Genomic DNA, 19,993 nt, shown 5'->3' with positions numbered 1-19,993 from the left:
GATAATTGCAAGAATAATTGCCAAAATAAAGGCAACCCCAGTTGAATCACGAGTGTGATCTCAGCAACGCCCACGAACAAACTACACACCCCCGAAAAAACTGGGGGCAAAACAACTGAGACAGCCTGAGCATATCAATGATATTCCTGTTATCTTATACCCTTGAATATGAAAACTAATTGAAGCCGGAAAAGAATACAAATTCGAACTCAGTTACAAAATTCAGACGCGATCAGTTATCCCTTAGCAATGTTCCTTGGTTCCATATGCCTTTTCTCACAACCGGCTTTCCCGTTGGACAGCAGCCTACAACCGGCCATGTCTCAAGCTATGCCATATAATCTGAAGCCTTTGAACCAACCAAGTTCACCCCCCACCCCCCACCCCACCCCACCCCACCCCACCCCACCCCAAGTCTTCTCTTTTATAGACAACAATGCAATCCATACTACTGTTTATTCTGGTTACAGGATTGTGCTAACTAGTTTCATTTACTATTCATTTAGTTCAGTAGTTAACCCAAGCATCAAACCGAGCCTTTGACATCCAAGGCAAGTCCAAACAAGCCACACTCAGGCTTACCTCAGCTTACTCCTAGCCACTGACAAGAGAAGAGACTCGACAGATTAGAATACAACAAAGAAAGACGATTTATCTATGCCCATGTTTAACCACAAACGGCAAACATTGAGTGTAAAATCTTTGTCCAACGATCCATCGCATCACCCACAAGCCAGAGTCATGATTAACACTGTTCTTCACCAGTACAAACAATGTATAAATTCCATTCTCGTCTAAACAAGGGAATAATTCAGCAACTTATTTTGCTATCTTGCAAATAAAATGTTAATTGAAGTACATTAGACAAAACTAGACAACAATGTTTGGTACACAGAACAGCAGTTTCGATCATTATGCACTTGTGGACTGTGACGGCTACTATTCTCTTTATATACAAAGAGCCGTGCCTATGCACCATCCAAAAGAGGGAATTTAAAAATTAAAAGGAAAAAAAAAAAGAGGTTGGAATCTTTGTGTTTGTGGGCAGGGTGAGATATCAACATATCCTGTCGGGTTATTAACATACGGGACATGGGTTCTCTCAAAAACCCGATGGAAGATCATAGTATATGACCTATTAACTTGCCATATGTGTAACAATTAATATACATAAGAACTGACCTGTCTACTTGCCTGATGAGTTCCTGAAGAGCAGCAGCGAAGTATTTGCCTCATGTCTTGCAGGAAGGGCCTGTTCCAGAGTTGTCAGGGGTCTGACAGACTTCCCTGGGCTTTCCATATCCGAGAACGGAAATGCAAGGGAGAGAGAGAGAGAAGCACTGGCATCTTCATCCTCTTCCTTTGGTGACACTATGTCAGGAGGCCTGTCAGGACCTTTTCTATCAACTATCCCAGCAAAGAAAGGTAACAGACCATTTCTCGACTGTTTCTTTTCGACTCCTAAAGCAAGTTCCAAGTTAGGGGATCCATCAGGCAGCCGATCCTCATTTCCTAACAAAGACACTTTCCAAGGCGATGAGCGATCGTTGGATGGGACACCTTGAGCAGCATGTGAATCCACAAGAAAGAAGCATCTCTCAGCTGATCCAGAATTCACAGATGTTGCTTTCTCATCCATAGCTTCATTAGATGTATCTTCAATACGTGAGCTAGTGCTCACGTCATGCATCTGGGCTGTGATCCTATCACCCAAAGAATTCGGAAATCTACGTAAATCACACCCGTAAAAGCCATCATCCCCTTTTATTCTTTTGCTGATGCATGATTGGTCGCCACCTTCTGACACATCTTTGCTGTCCATCCATGGCCTCTTTTGGCATGGGATGACAGAAGCAGCTTCTGATTTAGGCTCCAACGAACTCTTGTATGAATGTGTCTTGGGTGAATATTGCAAGCTATGGAGGTCCTCCATGCTACCATCAGCAGAAACATTTATATCTACATACTCTTCTTGCTTCAAGCTTCCCTTGGAATCCAACTCAACTCTGCCGTTTTTCCACATGGAATCCTTATTATTATCCTCCTCTTGCTTCACAATATTCTCAACTTTAACCTGGCCTCCATTTTTCTGTATATTATCCAAAGACGGATCTTCTTCCTTCACGATATTCTTAAATTTATCCTCAACATTGTTCTTTTCCGAATATAGTTCTTCTGAAGAGAAAACAGAACAGCCCTCTTGCTTACCTACCATAAGCACCTTGGAAGAATTATTATCTTGTTTTTCCAACATAAGATCAGACAGTGATTTCTTGGATTCATGATGATCAAGGCTGCTATCAACTTCCTGTGTTGAATGCGGATGCTGTACAGTTATATTAGGGTCTGGCTGACCATGATCTTCCTATAGACGATGGGAAAACGAGTCAGAATTACATGGTGATGATCACTATATCTATCAAATAAACAGGCATGTCCCGAAATGACAATTAATTATAATATATGCTCAGATTGACTGTTCATCTAAAAAGAGTTAAACCCCTTCTCTCCACTTCCAACAAGAAAAATGAAGTTTAAGAATCACAATATGGAGCATAAGAAATTCTACTTCATGTGGGAAGTTCCACTAGATGGGAACTACTTCCAAGAAAATAGACGATGTCGTGTGTTTTTGTTAACCAAACAACATCAGATATTTGCAATCACAAGCACTCCGATTTGCTGTGTATAGCCATGTCAAACCACAAAACCAACTTTGAGAGATAATATACAATACAATTCGTGACACCAAAATTCAATATTTTGAACTAAGGCAGGGAAGAATTCAGATCCACAGATACATACTAGCAGTTGATACCATGTCTCAATAAATCGAGAAAGTACAAAAACTGTGAAGCTCGCAATACGCAACATTCAGGAAGGTCCTCATGAACTTCGCAATCAGACTTATTAATACCAAACTACTTTTAACATCTAATTTGGTAAGAAAACAACCGTATTAGCAACAGTAGTACTTGTAATAGTTACCTATAGTAATGACCATTACACCAAGATAAATAACAACAACGACATGTCAAATGATAGGAAAAATGGAGCACAAATATGGAACACAAATTTGACACACAAGAGACCATTAACAAATAGGTGAACAGAGATGTGAGAGGACAGCACAAACTCTCTTTCTTTTGGATAGAAATATGAGAGAGCTATCTATTTACAGCCCATATGTAGGCGGTAATATATGGCTGTAATGGTAATGAATTTCCGCATAGTTTTGTATGAAAAAACTCATGTCAATGTCCTTGGTGATGAAAAATCTTACCCGAACATGTGTTTTACTTCAATTTTGCATTGACTACCATTACCAGCATAAAGTGAGAATGTAGAATCACATGTTCGGGGATCAAATTCCATTACCATGGTAATGAAGGATTTTCCTTGCAAATCACATATAATTCCATTGCCGATAATGGTTATTTAGTACCGCCTATCAAATGGACCGCTTAGGTCAGCTGGACAGTTCTAATAACAGCAGACATGTCTTCATAAGCTGTATATGTGCCAAATGTTGTATAATAACCTTTTCCCTTGCAATTCTTACACCCAACTCTTCTTTTCTAATGATCCTTCAGAATTACACTTCTGCATTTATCCTGGATGTTGTCAGAACACTTCCTTTTGATACACTTAATTTTTATGTCAATTCCACTAGCCGCCTCACTAGTAGGAGAACAAGTGGGAAGAGCCATTATAGATTCAGCGGACCGCAGGTCAGCACCCTGTCACAAGTATATCAACAATACAGAGACAGGACATGTTTCTCTATCAACACTACGAAGACAAAAGAAAGAGAAGAGTATACTACAGAAACAAGAATGACTGACCAGCAGAGAGAAGAGAAGGCATCTTCAAAAGAGACAATGCACTACACCTTAGACAGGAGTCAAAATAAACAACATCAAAAGCCAGTATCAAATAATTAAATCAAGTAAATCTTCTTCACTTTCTATCAACCCAAGCCCTAGATGAATGCTCTTCGGAATCATCATGAGTTTAAAAAAAAAAACTATTTGCTAAGTTCAGATTTTTACTAATTAGTAAGCCACATTTGGCTACATATTTAACAATCAGACAGCACCTTTTAGGACAGCAAGGTCTAGCACCTTTTACAACAGATATGATACATAACCTATGGATTTCACACTGAAAGAGTCAGCAAGAAATAAAGGAAAAAAGATCATGGACATCAAGGATTACCAGAGCAGGAGTCCGTGATTCTAAGCATGCTTCGGCACCTACGACTGAAGAATCCTTTCTGGGCCATTTCTCAAGGTTCCCTTGGCTGTTTGGTGAAGTCAAACCGGTTCTACCTACATTACGTCCCTGATCATAACAGTCTCCATTAGACATACAGCCAGACTTTTGCAGAGACGACCCGTCTAAAACAGGAGCCTCACTTCTTGATACAAGAGCATCACTGCCTAATGCAGACAAGTCATCAATTGCAGGCTTCTGCAAACATGTGTTCACGGGTAGAGAAGCAGCTGAGGCAACATTTCTGACTCTCGGAATCGTATTGGGAACAGAAACAGATATTTCCGCCCTCTCCAGCGAAGCGTATCTGTCATCTGGACCATGTGCCCTCCTACCTCGAAATACCCCCCACATAAAAAATAAAGTATTCCAACCTGCAAGAAAATCATAAATAACATTTTATAAATATTGACTACGACACTAATTTCTTCAAAGATGACAACTTTACATGACCATTGACCACCCACAGGCAAGAAGGTTCTTTAAGAAATCTGTAGGAAAAATAGAAACCTTAAATTGACAAGTAATACAGGTGAACATCATAGGACACCAAATAAATATAAATTTGCATTTGTAAATCACATGTCCAGCAGCATCAAACAGTCGGAGACACAGAGGGGGAAAGAGAGCCAGACCTAATCGGAAAATAATAGGCAAGCAATTTACACCCAACAAAATACTCATGGATTGAAATTTCTAAGAAAGCTTAATTTAACCTCATTTTGTCACTCAAGAATAGAAGTAAACTAAGACCTGATTCTACAAATGTTTCGAATAACAAAAGTACGGAAAAGTTGAGGGACAACAAGTTGTAAAGGTATTTATAACTCGCACCGCACCATGTTTGGCCAAGAGCCTTGGGGAAAGCACTGAGCTAATAGTATGTTATGTTATCGCATAGGTCTCCTTATAGACACTTTTTAAGCATTATAGCCTCCAAGCAGCCAAGATTAATACTCATGAAACAATTTCAAGATTACAGAAGGTCGCATGTGTTATTTTTGGAACTCACGCTGTGATCTATGAGCAAGGTGGTTTGATGGGAATATAAGGAGTTCAACACCATTAATAATTCCTCTAAGAGCTAAGTCATGCTTCATCATATACTCCAACAAGATCTTGTAGCTCCTTGAATAACTGTGACAAACAATACAGGCATCAAAAAAAATCGAAGCATATATATAACGAATTAAACACCAACTATGCAAATACAAGAAAAACATATGCAGAACAAACCTTTCAGGATCTTTGGCAAAAAAGTACAAAGCAATGTTATCATCTTGAGCGCCGGCTTCCTTGAACTGGAAAGGCCATGCACCAGGTCGAGATACTTCATTAAGAACCATTTTCGGCGGAAGCTTCCTCACCACTTCAAGCACTTTACCAGATGCAAAGCTTGACAAATGTGCTTGGAATCCACCACAAACATCCGCAAGTTTCCCATTTCTATGTATCTCAAAACCTCCTCTGCAAAGGACAAGAAAGAATTGACATCATAAAAACTCAAGATACAGAAAACCAAACTTGTATTTCAAAACACCAAGAAAGAAGGCCTGAGAAAAGAGGTCATACTGCCAGACAGCATCAAGCTCAGGAATGGCGGACTTTGTGAGAATTGGGTCTTCTACAAAATCAGCAGGGTATACTTTCAACTGCTTTGCACTACCAATAGATGTATGTTTGCAAGAGTTTGATGAATAGTTAGAGAGTCCTGCTTCCCTCGCATAAACTGTTTCCTCAGATATTATATCCATCGCTTGATTTGAAACTACATCTCCTACATGGTTTCCTTGGGTGTTTAACACAGATAACTCATTAAGCTTCTCAGGCAACTTATTCTTTTTAAATATGTCCTGCTTTTTTTGCATTGCCGCCTCAATTGCAGCTTTTAATTTATTGTCTTCACGTAACCCATCTTTGGCTCTCAACAAGGAAGCATCTGCGGAAATACCTCGACGATTTCCACTAACGGCAGCACCATTAACACCTTGTCTAGAACGCCCAAAAGTATTCTCTGGTCCTTTTTCATTCTGATTATCATGCATATCCGCTTTGGCCCCATTGGCACCAACAATTGATCCATCAACAGCCCGAGCGGAACTCAAAGTTGTTACATCCTTCAAGCTCACATGGCTGGGCTTTGCTTCAGCAGAGCTACTTATTCCAGATCCCCTGCTATTAGTCGATGATGACCTCTTAACTTCACCTGTAAGAAAATGTCATCAGAATCACAAAGAGGGAAATAAAAAAATCCAGTGCAGTAAAATATATCAAAGTACCTAAAGTAGCCATGGATTCCTGAGACTTATGAGCCACATGGCATGCCGGCTTTGACAAACTAGTCAATTTTCCATCAGATTGAGCATTCTTGTGATCACGACTATTGCTTACAGTTAGAGTTGAGGTGTTATCAACACGAGAGTGACGCTTGGTAGAATTAGCTGTTGTTTGAACAGGAAATGAATCCAATTTGATTGAGTTCTTTCTTTCAAATGAAGTACGGTCTCTTACTTGCTTCTGACCTTTCAACTCCTGAACAGGAGCACATTTTGGGGAAAGCATTTTAACCTTTGGTTCACTAGCACTTGAACGACCTAATCCTTTGAAAGACATAGATTTCGCAATCAGCTTTCCTTGTCCATCCTTTGCATCAACACCTTGCTTTTGCTTTTGAAGAACTTCTGAAACCTTTACGTTTGCCTTTGAATTAGAGTTGAAAGAATTTGACTTTAAAAGATTACCTGGAGTAAAAGAGCAGGTAAACACAGTTAAAAAAAAAAAAATCCTAAATGAAGCTCTTATAATTAACAAGCGATTTCCAACAAGCTACGCATGAAGAGCTACCTTTCAGGCTCTGAGGCGAATTTCTAGTGGGAGAACGTGGATTTTCTGAAGCATCCACAGCAGCTTCGATGCCCATAGATAATTGATTAATTGACTTTCCCTTTGTCTTATCCAAATTCCTAAAAGAGGAGTCCTTAGACAACACACGACTAGGACTTAATGCGGTTGGCGAACCAGTACTTGACTCAAGAGCCTGCTTCTTTGCTGTCGGGCCAGCTTCGAAGCTATCTTCAGTCCTCTTTGACGGTAGTTGTTTTTTTACACTAAAAGTTTTTAATTTACTACGTTCGCAAAAGGAGTCCTTGTTCTCCAACTTAGGAGAAAACTCCGAGTTTACAGAGGTTGTCCTTCCAAGCGATCTACTTCTTTCAATAGTACCTAATAGTTTTAAATGCTCCTGTCTCCGTTCCAGTTCTTCGTTTAATTCGCATTCCTCACAGAACCAGTCGCCTTCCGGAACTTTTTCAAGCATCACGCGCATACAATACCTAGTTGAAGAAATTGATACATATAAATCAGTACCACAATCAGACACCTGATCAAACCTGCAGCCGAAAAAGAAAAATTTGTACTTACGTGTGCTCCGCACCATCACTGCACCTACAACAAACAGCAAGCAAATCCTCACGGCCAGCATCACCACATATATCACACACCTTTACCTGCCACATCCCAATTTGCAAAGATTGCAATTAGTTTAGCAAGCGAACAGGTAATACACTTCATAGAAGTCATATATACATTTACAAACAAAAAATAAAATAAAGCATAAAAAAAGAGGAGGCAAAAGCATTTCTTATTACCCTGTAAATATAAAATGACATCCTCATGGAACAAAATAGCATACAGTGAAAATAATGCTAACATTCTAGATGAAAAGCAATAACATCAAGTAACATCCTAGCATTCTAGCACTATGCTTGAAGATCATCATTCAAATTTCAGATAACCGACCATATGAACACCACGGAAAACGCGCCTTCAGCCATGCTTATTTTTGCATGTTTGTTAAGTGATAAAGTATATTACAAACAAGCATATAATGTCTGTTGAGGTCTGTAAAAAGATGACTCAATTAAAAAAGATAGACAGGCACAGTCAGAAGCCCAAGGGCGACAACATACAAGTGTACACAGGAAATTCAGCATAAAATCAACAAGGAGGTAACACTTTGTTAAATGTTCTACAAAAATGACTACAAATCAAATAAGGTATCTTCAATGTTTAAAAACTCTTAACTAAGAATAATAGTGATGAAGAAGCAACAAGATCAGATAGATGCAACCAAGACATAGCTTAAGAGAAATTTCATGTTTGGCACTTATGGCTAGAACTGAACTATATGGTCAGTACTCCCTCCACCCCCATATTAGTCTTTACACTTTTGTTTTTCATCCTTCCCACATTAGAATTTACATTTTCATTAATAAAAGGCCCCGGCAAATGATTCAATACATTTCTCTCCTCACTGCTAAAAATTTAGGTTACCACACCTTCTCTCATTCATATTATGGGAATTGGTAGAAATTGGTTTGGAGTATTAAGAAGAACGTGTTAGGGTACAACAAACGCTTAGTCCAAACGAAGCTCTAATGTTCTCGATTTAAAATGAACTTTTTGGCTTTGGTTGGGCTAAACGTATATTTCTTCACAATCTTAAGCCAAGAAGGATTTGAACTCTACCATTTCAATCCAAGTCAACCGGAGCAGAAATGGAACAAAAGAGAAACTGCTTCCTTGATAGGTGATTTTTTTGGTAATTCACAAGAGTCGAGATTTAAAAGAGGTCAGGGTTACGATAACAACATCATACCAGCGTAGAGCAACCCAGACTGTGCCATGCCTGACAAAAACTGCTTCAGTCCTATCATCACAAATACTTTGAAACACAGCAAAAGAGCTATGAAGCAGCCTCAGCATTTCAGCTCAATTACAAGTCAGCAAAGAGAAGGTTCAAGGAATTGGCCCGTCAAAAGAAATAGGTTTTCAGAAGTGGATGAATTCAATCTTCTTTTAAGGCTCCATCTTTGGGGTGAATATACCCTACTGTTGTAAGTTATACTCAATCTAGAATTGGAGACAACTGCACTGAAAGTGCCATTTTGAACTCCAACCAAACAACTAAGAATAACATAATCTCTTACGAGAATGCTTGACTATAGCTCTTGGAATTAATGCATTGTTGTTGCCTCTCCTTGCCCATTTCACTTTTAGGTTTTTGCCCCCATAATCCTGTCTCCAATACTGCACTTATAATGCACCTTCTACTCTAAATTCTCAAGCTCCTCATTGAAATAGTTCATGCTCTCTGACTTAGCAATCTCATAAATGTTTATTGCTTCTTTCTCTCAACAATCTCCACTTTTGATTTGAGCCTTCCCCCCAAAGAATCGATTCAGTGTGTAATAATGCTCCATGAGAAATTGTATATCAATGTTTAGGTCTCCTGACAATGATTCGATGTATATGCGCTTAAAAACTTGCAATTCAAGAGATCAATAAAACCACATCTGGGTGTAATGGATGCTATTACCATTAAGAAGCATCAGGAATATGTCAATACTAAATGGATGTACACATGTCTCATCTTTCCAACATTCAGCTTCTACAGGGACCTCACTAGGTTTTGTTCTTCCGACAGTATCACTTTAGGAGTAGCTATATCAGGAATTACATGCAAAAATGATAGGCTTGCATCCAGGTCCAAACATACAGTAGCTCTAAACCAAGGGTAAATCATTGTATTTCACGATTTTGCAATGTTATTCATTAATAACATTCCTCATTCTCTTTCCTACCAAAACCTCATGATGATTTTGTTAAAAAAGAAGAACTCTAAGAACTCCTACACTCAAAATCACATCCTAGAAAGAAACTTGAAAGTCAAGTAAAAACTGCATAAACACCACCGTACATTGGGTTGGAAGATCCGTTCTAATATAATAATACGGACGACAATATTAACCAAAACCACCCAGTATTGTGAGGCTTGTTCCAGTGAACCAAATTATGAACTTCTACACTGTAATACTTTGCCAGCACAAAAAATCTCAAGACTTGGCGATTCCTACAATCCAGTCAAAATTATTACGGATTATAGTGAATTAGAGTTCACTAGTGACCCTCGCACATGTCCAAGAAAAAGGAAAAAAAAACATCACATACAGTTCTGAATTCCTCTTCTATAGATAAACCAGATTCTGAAAAACTTTTGACACTTAACAGTATAAGTTTAGTCTTCAAGGTATAAACTACTAGCAACAATGTTTGTCTTTCAGCAAAGAAAGTGTCATCTCATAATTGTCATTCAACGACTCCAGCTCTAATTCCACAAAATTCTGTAGTGAAACAAATCCCGGTATTTTAACTTGATATTCCAAGGAAAGAGACTGTAATATGTACCACACATCCAATATTTCCCAAAATAGAGGAAAGACATGGAATTTACACAATAGAATGGCCGGAATCTTCTTAAAAGCAGAGCAAATAATATGAATGGGAAATTAATAAAAATGAAGGAATGTTGATGCTAATCAGGAAGTATAAAACTGACAGATCAAAACAAGATAGTCATTATTCATTAATATACAACTGCGCAGAATGAAAATCTCTGACTCAAAGTGACACTTACATCTTCTTCTTCAACATCAGATTCATCGACATCATCTTCAGGAAATGTTTGCAAAGAAGATTCACACTTTTCAACCGGCTCTGTTACATCATTTGACAGCATGACCTTCTCATTCTTGCCATGATTCTTACTAGGCGATGCGGATTGACTATGCTTCCTCAATTCAAGGAGCCTGTCTTCTGCAGCATAACCCAAACGTGGACTCCCGGGATTAGACCTCAAATCAGCTGCCTCACCTCCTTGACCCAAACTGTTAACTAAACCTGTCTCAGATGACTCACTTCTATCGTCTTTATCTGTGCCAGAGCAAAAAAACTCCTTCACCTCATTAGCACTTTTATCATTGAAACTGACATCATTGTCCTGTTCTAAACCTTTCTCGTCCCTCCTACACTCAGAAGCTAACAAAGTGGAACTCGTATCCTCATTAGCATCAATTGCATGGCAGAAGTCACTATTATGACCATCATTTTTCAACACCATGATAACTGGTTATGATGCACGCAAGGTGTACAAAATACTGAATTTGCTTTCGGAAAACCACCCCGCTTCAACAAGCACCCTTTGTAGACTCAAACACAAAATATTTCCTGCAAGGAGACAAAAGAGGAAGAAGGTAGCTAATGAAATTAGAAGCACAGCAATATGACAAATGTTAGAATGTCAAAACAAGAAAAAGGTGTCACCTAAATGAATGTCAGCAATACAGCTAAATAACGGGAGAAACAATTTGAAGACATACAATCTTGTGAAATGAAGTTGGGTGCCACTCCATTTCACGATTCCAATTGATTTATAAGATACATCACTTTCCCTTGTATTTCCACTTTCACGGATACACTATGCAGTTCCGATTTCTTATTTTTTACAAGTACTGCCAGCTAATGTTACCAGTGAAAAGAAAGAGGCTACAATGCTAAGAGCAGCACATAATCCATCCCTTCTCAATGCAAAACAATTGCATGACCAACACATGGTGAAATAGCATTCCAAGTTTCAACCAATTGTAATAATACACCAAAACAGCATAATTTGTCAATCAAAAAAAGAACTTTCTGTAAGTCTAATAATGTGAATATGTGATGGCCCAAAGAATGTTCCCAAGGAAACAGCAACTTAGCAATCAGAAATACTGGGATGCAAAGACTAATAGTGCAAACTAAACCTGCTATGTCTCTGAATGCTATCGGGCAATAATTTTCCAGTGTCATTAACTATTACTTCCTTTGTTTTTTGATAATAGGGCATTTGCTTTGTCACTTGGACCAAGGAAAAAATGAAAAAAAAAATAGAGCGAATGTGAGTTAAAATTAGGAAAAGTGAAAAAGGTAGAAAGGAGAGTAAAAGTAAGTGAAAAATGCATTAATCAGGATGTCAGCTTACCATGTCACAACAATGATGAATGTGCCTATTACATAAAGCAACCCTAAATGGCAAAATGTTACTTCTAAACAAAAAAGAACAAAAGGAAGTACTTGCATTTGAGAGCTTCCGCTCTTTAGGGATATCTATAAGAAAATGTGGACTAACCTCAATAAGACCCAATCCAAGTATCCAACAGATGACTAAATTGAACAATCTAATACCACTAATACATGCTAGTACATGGAACAAATTAAACATAAACATAAAGATTAACAGCAACAAAAACAACGATAATCGATAAGGATATTCTACCATATAACTGAGCATCAAGGTTCAAAGAATAGTAAATGCTTCAAACGAAAAACGATGGGGATCCCAAAAATACATCAATCTTTCTCTCCACTCCCTCAAGCATCCCCATTCACTCGATTATTGTGTGAGTATAACGAGCCGAGTGAACCCTAAGCTCAATCAGAATCTTGGCACCTCCCAAAATATCTCAGATGATACTTCTCCCTAAGACCCCACAACTTATTATTAAGATCATATATAATGCATTAACCCAAAATTATCAATTTTCACAACCCACTTAACAGTCTCTCACATAACCTCCAAGTACACCAAAAAAAATGCATGTACTTACCAAAACCATAATCAACAAAAAAAATTCTAGCATCATATAGTGCATAACTAAAATTATAAACTCATTAAGCTAATCTATCAACACAAACCCTAATTAGGGATTACTTTACAACATTAAACGCCAACAAATTTAAAACCCTAATCAGCAAAAATAAAAATCAATCGATATTACCCAAATTAATCACAAATTAACCCAATCTCCTCTAAAATCGATCCATCAACCACATAATCATATCATCTCCAAACTAAAAAGATCAAAAAAATGCACACTCAAAACATTAAAAAAAAATCGACATAAAACAAACAAAAAAATTACTACTACAAAAAAATCCACCAAAACAAAAATTAAAACAAACCTTAAAAAAAGCGAAAGATCGGCCATGGAGGAGAGAGAAAATAGACGAGAGTAACAGCGCCAATGTCACCTTAGGAGAGAGAAAATTAGGGTGTATTTTTTTCGTGATGATTGTGAGTGATGTCTGCGCTGATATTCCGTCACCGACTGTCGTTTTAATTATTCCTTAAATTAATTTAATTTAATTTTAAATTTTAAAATTTGGGAGAGTTTTTCTCTCTCTTCTTCTTCTTCGCACGAGTTCTTCTTTTCTGTGAGTTGGGGATTGAATTTCTCGCTTCAACATTCAGAAAACAAAAAAAAATAAAAACAATGGGGAGGGGTGATACTGTGAAATGAAATAAAATTGAGGGACTGAAAGTGATATTTTTTTAAAGTTATGGGGGACGTAATTTATGCAAATTGTACATATTTGAGATCAATGTTTACGAATTACGAGTGTGGTATACGCGAGCGTGTGGTATGGGTAGGGGTGAAAGTTATTCGGATATAATCTAAAATTGAATTCAATCCAATCCAAATTAGTAATTCGGATCGGATTCAAACTGTGTTCGAATTGGATTCGGATTGAGATTTTTTGAAAAATTGGATTTTTGGATCGGATTGGATTGAGGATAATTGGATCCAAAAATCCAATATAACCAAATAGAAATATTCCTTGTATTATGTATCTGGATTGGGCTTAAATGCTTAACTGATTTATTTTTATAAAAAAACCTACTCCATAGCCCAATACGCATAGCACTTCAACTCTTCCCCTAAAACACTAACTCCACTTGATTCCTCGTTTCCTAAATCTACTAGGTTGTTGTTGTGCTTAATTTATTTCATCGAAAAACAAGAGTTCTAAAAAAATTGGATTTTCGGATCGGATCCAATCTAGAGTATGAAAATTCGGATTGGATTGGATCGGATTCAAACCCTAATTGGTTTGGATTCGGATTGAAAATTTGAAATCCAAATTTTATTCGAATCGGATTGGATTAGGCCCTAATCCAAACCGCACACCGAACTTTCACCCCTAGGTATGGTGGTGGGGTGGTTTGGGCTAGGGTTAAATTAAATGTCATATCTATGAATCTTTGGTCATATTATCTTTGAAAGAGTACTTGTGAAGGTTGATGTTTCCAGAGGTGGTACTTGACTAATGACTATTCATCTTAAGGGATGAGCTGAAATTTCGAATACGGTATTGAACTCGGGTACGTTTCTGGTTTAAAGGATTAGAACCTGTTTAGAATCGATTTCGATTTTGAAATTGCTGGACCCACTGCATTGGGTACCCATTGGAACCGGTTCTGGTTCAGGTTAGGGGTATGCAGTTTCCGCTCCGTGAAAATTGGGGATTTCGGATTTCCGGTCTGGTCCGGACCGAAGTGGACCGGAATTATCTTAGTTTGTAAAAATGGGTTTGAAGGTTAAAAAGAAGTTTAAAACTTAGAAAAGTTAAAACCTCATCTTTATTGCCTTTAAGATTAGTGCTTTTAGTATTATTATTAGTTTTAAATCTATCGATTCTATAAATATGTTTAATCGTATCAAAAAAGTTTTTTTTGAATAAAAAAATACATGTTCCGGTCCAACTGGTCCAAAATCGAGCTGGAAAAATTATAGTCACATTTCAAAAAAAATCGGATTCTGCTCTACCGGTCCGATTTTGGGCCCGTGCACGCCCCCTCAAGGTGCTCAATTAAACTGGTTTGTGAATTGTGTGCATTGTACTGGAATTGGTGTATTATATTTGTGTATCCCATAAAACAATCTCACATCCTATAAATGCCCTAAACCCAAAGCTAATATTACCCAAAAAATACAAAAATAAAAATAAAAGTAAAAATTAACATGTGTATATGTCGAATATAGGAATATAATTGCATAAAGTAGTGACCATTTTTTTTAATTGTAATGTTTCCCTTATTATGAAGTTTTGGGACTGATTTTCATTGCGTCAAGGTTCGGGCATGAAAATAAATGAACCGGATTATGTTCCAAATCCAATTCCCGGTCGAGTTCATTCCCGATGAAATTAACTGAGTACCCGATCTTGCTTACCCGACCCCCATTCCCTCCGTCTTGTATTGTTCTGTCTTTATTGAATTTTACATATTTCGGAATTGTGTTCTTTGATTACTTAAATAAGTGTTTTTTTTTTGAATTGTGTTGTTTGATTACTTAATTTTTTTTGTATTATTTTATGTAGTATAAAAAAGAGTCATGAGAGAGATTATGAATGTCGCCTACTTATCTATATTTATATACTTTCTTCGTTCCATTATTATGCAATATTTTTCCCTTAGCAATTTTTTTTTTAAAGTAAAGTGAAAAGGAGATAGAAAAAGGCAGATAAAAAGTTGGACCTATGTGATAGAAGACAGGTAGAGAAAATATATAAAAGTTGCAATTGATATGAAACTTCTTAATAAGAAAAACGATGTAACTAAAAATTGGGTAGTATACTAATAAAACTTGTGGGGGATCTTGCATCTCCCTACTGGTTCTCCAAATTAATCCCGCAATCACATGTAATTCAGAAGAATTGTAAGTAATTCATATACATCCTTTTCTTTTATCAAGTATTCAACCAATTGATATGTTTCCACAAATAATTCAGACGTTGATAATCTGGCATGGCATCATGTAAGTTCAAATTTGATGATCAATTAATTATAATATCATCCTTTTCAATGCACCATCAAGCTACATCACTCTTTTTTTTAAAAAAAACAAAACTCTAATTCAAATACATTATGCTCATGCTTATTTTAAAAAATTCAAAGAAAAACAAAAACAAGATAAAAGTAATAAATCAATACATTAAGTTAAATCAATTTTCTTTTCCAAAGTGGTTTTCTACTCCCTCTAGATACTTCCATGGCCAATACTGCATGTAAAGTTTCTTCTGCATGTAACTAGATGATGATGTCAAAGGTTTTGCATTCTTCTTGAAAAAATTAAATCTAATATAGATTTCATTACAAAAAAAAATTAAAGTAATTCACCCCTAGATTTCTTATTCATCATCAACTTGTAATGCATAAGATTGAGAAAATGTTGGTAATTATAAGTCTAATTATATTAGGTCTAACGAATTATAGTTGATCTCTAACAAATATTATAACCACCTAAATTATCTACATGAATTTATACTCATAAATAATGACATACTAAACAGATTAATACTAGTTCAGTAATGACTTCATACACGTTCAAATCCGGTTTAGTAATGAATATGTTACAAGTTTATTGCTATGAATACATAAGTATTAACGTCTTTGTTTGTTTTCCACGTTGTAAAAAAAAAAGTCTTTATTGGGCCATTATCCTTGGAATACCATGTCCAAATGTAAACTAAATAGATTCTTGAAACAATATTGTATGCCCAATTAAAAAGCGTTAACTTTTGCATCTAAAATTATAGATTATGGACCGATGTATTGACATCAATGTTATCAGGATCGAGATCCTACTTTGGATTGTAGGAGTTGGTAGGATCGAATTAGTGGGATCGCACCGTAGGATCGTAAGATCCTACAATTTCGTAAAGTATAGATAATTATGCTAGAAAATGGTGAGAAACTCGCGTTAAAAATGTACACAACTTGATAATGACTTATATCATTAACAAATGGTGATAGTTTTTCAATATTATAAGATTGAAATAACATGCAACCAAAATCTAATAGGAGAAATATAATATGTGAAATTACTTTATAATTTTTTTTTATGATAGGATCGAATCGTAGAGTCGTAGGATTGTAGAATCATATTATGATCCTACCATGTGAACTTTTGTGGTTAGGTAGGATCGAAAAATCCTACAAAATTAAGATCCTACGTAAGAGGTCTTTCTGAATCGTAGGAAAGGTAAGATCTTTCGGAATTGTAGAATCGTAAGATCGTAAGATACGGATCGAAATTTTAACAACAATGGTTGACATGTCGATCATGCAGGTTAAGCGTGGGTGAAGCGTGCAACGCCTCATAGGTGTTAAGATTGACGTAATTTGTCAATTGTGCACGCCGGTCTAAGTTCATTGCATAAAGCCATAAATCATAAATGTCGCCAAAAATAGACCCAACACAGGAATATATCATATATAGATAGTTAGACATACAATTTGATTTGATGGCTGATGTGATGCAGTCTAAGAGCAATTTTGTTGCTATTAATGAGAGGTGGGCATGGGCCGGGCCGGCCCGACACGAGCCCGTTCGAGGCCCAGTCCATCGTCCGCTACGTGGGCTACGGGCCTGTTACGGTAAAAAAAATTATTTCTGACACGCACCGGCACGAGCCCGTGTGGGACGGCCCGCGAGTCGAACACTCCCTTTTTTTTGTTTTTTACCCTAAAACTGTAAAAAATACAACATAAAACACCGCGGGCTTGGGTCGAGCCGTGGACAAATTTTTAAAATTTCAAGCACGGCCCACCACTCATGGGACTGGGCCCGGCCCGGCTCGCCGTTTACTCAAGCCCGCGGGCCGAGCCCATGAACACGCCCGGCCCATGCCCACCTCTACTATTAATCATAGTTAATGAATCAATCATACTATTTATGCAACGTAAAAAGTTTTTCTTTTAAAAAAAACAATGTTGAACACAGATATATATATTCTCAAAAGCTCTCAAAATAAAATAGTAACAAACTTAAATTAACATTACAAACTAGGATAAAATTGTATTAACAATATAATAAGAGTGAGCATTAATTAATTTGGTCTCGATCAGTATTAGATGCTCTCCTCACTAATACTAGTAAGGTTCACATCAAAACTCTCAAATGTTTCTTCAAATCTATGTCAAAATATAATACAAGATCTCGTATAATTTAAAAAAATAGACAACTTCAAATTCTAAGGCTCTTCAAAAGTGGAATATAACTAAATAGTACCTTGATTTTTATTTACGTACATGTTTTAGCTTTCAACTTGTCAATATATGCACCAAGTAAGTGTTGGCCCAGTGGTGATGGGAACTGGCTTTGGTAGGACGGACCCGTGTTTGAATCCCCGCAACACCCTTGGGAGAGGAATGGAACCTAACCACCCCGAACTTGGCCTCGATCCGGATGTACCCCGAAGGGTAAACTGGGTGCAAACACTCAAAAAACTTGTCAATATATGCATAATTTGACGGTTTTAACCATATCTTTAATTGCGAAAAAAATTATCAAAGTGCAAAGCGCATAGATTAAAAGAAAAACCAAGAGACTCTTATGTTTTTTTTTTTTTTCTTTTAACAACTTTTCTTACTTTTTTTTAATAGGAAGAAAATCTATCATTAATAATAAGCCACACTTACAATGCATTTCTTTGTTTTTTCTTTGTAAAAAGATTAGTTTAATAGTTTTTTTTGTTCTCGATTAGATTAAACAAAACAAGCTATTTTCAGTATAATATACAATGTATTTCTTTGTTTTTCGTATATGATTCATAATAAGCTTCAAATCCATATATGGAACAATATGTACCTACACAACATCATGTCGGAAAAAGCTCTTGAAAATCACCTCGTACCTACACATTTTACTTTGTAAAATCACATAGTCTTTAATATATAGATTTTGTTTTCTTTGATGAAAAACATTTTTCATAAAAAGCACATAAATATTAGTTTTCCTTTGTTTGATTTGACGGAAAACTATAGTTAAGAAGGGGAAAATAGAGATGTTGAGAATGAGAGCTTGAAAAAAAAAAAAAAACTCATTTTCCTTCAAATTTCGAAGGAAAATATTTACAAAAAGACGGACAACTAATTTCTACCTAATTTTCCTCAAAAATATTTTCCTCCAAAATTAACGGAGGGCTTGTTCTCCCCATCTTATTTTCAGTTCAATTCAGTTCAGTTCAGATCAGTTCAGTTCAATTCAGATCAGTTCAGCTCTTGACAATACTTTAACTCTCACATATCACTATTCATTTCAGTTCAGTTCAATTCAGTTCAGTTCACTTCAGTTCAATTCAGTTCAGATCAGTTCAGTCCAGCTGTTTTATGCCGAAGAGAACATAAATTATACTTAAATCTTCAATTTATGCAGCTTTTAAAACTTTCCCATCTTCTCTAACATTTACAAACGTACATGGCCATTCACTCTTCACACCAAAACTCGGCGCTGAATTGGAGGAGGAGAATTGAGCACAGAATAGATTCTTTCTTTGCAAAATCTTTCCACCTTATGAAAACATCTCACTGCATGCACAAGCTTAAAATCCTTTCAAGACAACGATTAATACGAGCTATCAATCCTTTAGCTTTGGTGAAGAAACGAGTGAGAACAATAAGTGAGTAGTAGGGGTGGTTCGCTTACCATAATTCCACATTTTTACTTTGGCCAAATCTTACATATTCTTCCATTCTTCGTCCTTTTTTTTTCTCACTTCAAATAATACAAGTTGAAGGTCTGATACCTCCTTTCGTAAGATCAAATGGCTAACAATCTTGTTAGACCTAATCATCTAATATTGGTCCATACAGTCCTCTGAAGCTAATGCGATGGTCTGAGAATCGAACGATCTTTATCAAAATTTGAAATTCCGTAAGCATGATCCCAGCACCATAAACAAGCATTTTGCAAACAAAAATAAGTTCATTTGATATTTAGATGGCTCTACAATAGATTGGGAAATTCATAAGTTCTCATATGCCATCTTATACTTGCGACTAAAACCCATACATTGATCAGATGACACCACCCTGCATAGAAGAGAGAAAGATGAAGCATAACACAATTTCCATCTCGACAAAATTCATCCACGCCACCGTTGAATGCCTAAGAAGCAACCCCATAAAAGGTAAAGAAAAGTGTCCCTAATGTTCACAAAAATAATCCAGGCCGGTGCACCTCCAAATTAGACGTGAACGTAAAAAAAATGCAATCAA

The 19,993-nt window shown here is 36.7% G+C and overlaps 1 protein-coding gene across 4 annotated transcripts; it reads right to left on the bottom strand.

The window, feature by feature from the left end:
* Window positions 1–807: 807 nt before the first annotated feature.
* LOC104887980 (hypothetical protein) lies at window positions 808–13,440 on the bottom strand. Of its 4 annotated transcripts, none has more exons than XR_007272364.2 (11): window positions 13,114–13,440; window positions 10,751–11,340; window positions 7,696–7,781; window positions 7,120–7,607; window positions 6,555–7,016; window positions 5,848–6,481; window positions 5,512–5,742; window positions 5,288–5,412; window positions 4,219–4,649; window positions 3,446–3,740; window positions 2,224–2,365 (listed from the first exon to the last, which is right to left on the bottom strand). XR_007272364.2 is itself a non-coding variant. In XM_057393462.1 (11 exons), exons 2-10 carry the CDS (start codon window positions 11,231–11,233, stop codon window positions 3,887–3,889), a joined length of 2,946 nt encoding a protein of 981 aa, XP_057249445.1. In that variant the 5' UTR covers window positions 11,234–11,340; window positions 13,114–13,439; the 3' UTR covers window positions 2,226–2,365; window positions 3,846–3,886. The 4 variants fall into 4 exon arrangements, 3 of the variants coding, with proteins under 3 accessions (XP_010671076.2, XP_057249445.1, XP_048496717.1); XM_057393462.1 differs by lacking the exon at window positions 3,446–3,740 and adding an exon at window positions 3,846–3,892 and having other exon boundaries at window positions 2,226–2,365; window positions 13,114–13,439; XM_048640760.2 differs by lacking the exon at window positions 2,224–2,365 and adding an exon at window positions 3,846–3,892 and having other exon boundaries at window positions 3,604–3,740; window positions 13,114–13,439.
* Window positions 13,441–19,993: the final 6,553 nt, after the last annotated feature.

Source organism: Beta vulgaris, chromosome 3 (genome assembly GCF_026745355.1).
Source record: "Beta vulgaris subsp. vulgaris cultivar EL10 chromosome 3, EL10.2, whole genome shotgun sequence".
NCBI classification, from domain to species: domain Eukaryota; kingdom Viridiplantae; phylum Streptophyta; class Magnoliopsida; order Caryophyllales; family Amaranthaceae; genus Beta; species Beta vulgaris.
The sequence above is the reverse complement of the archived record's forward strand: the minus strand, read 5'-3'. Positions and strand labels throughout refer to the sequence as shown.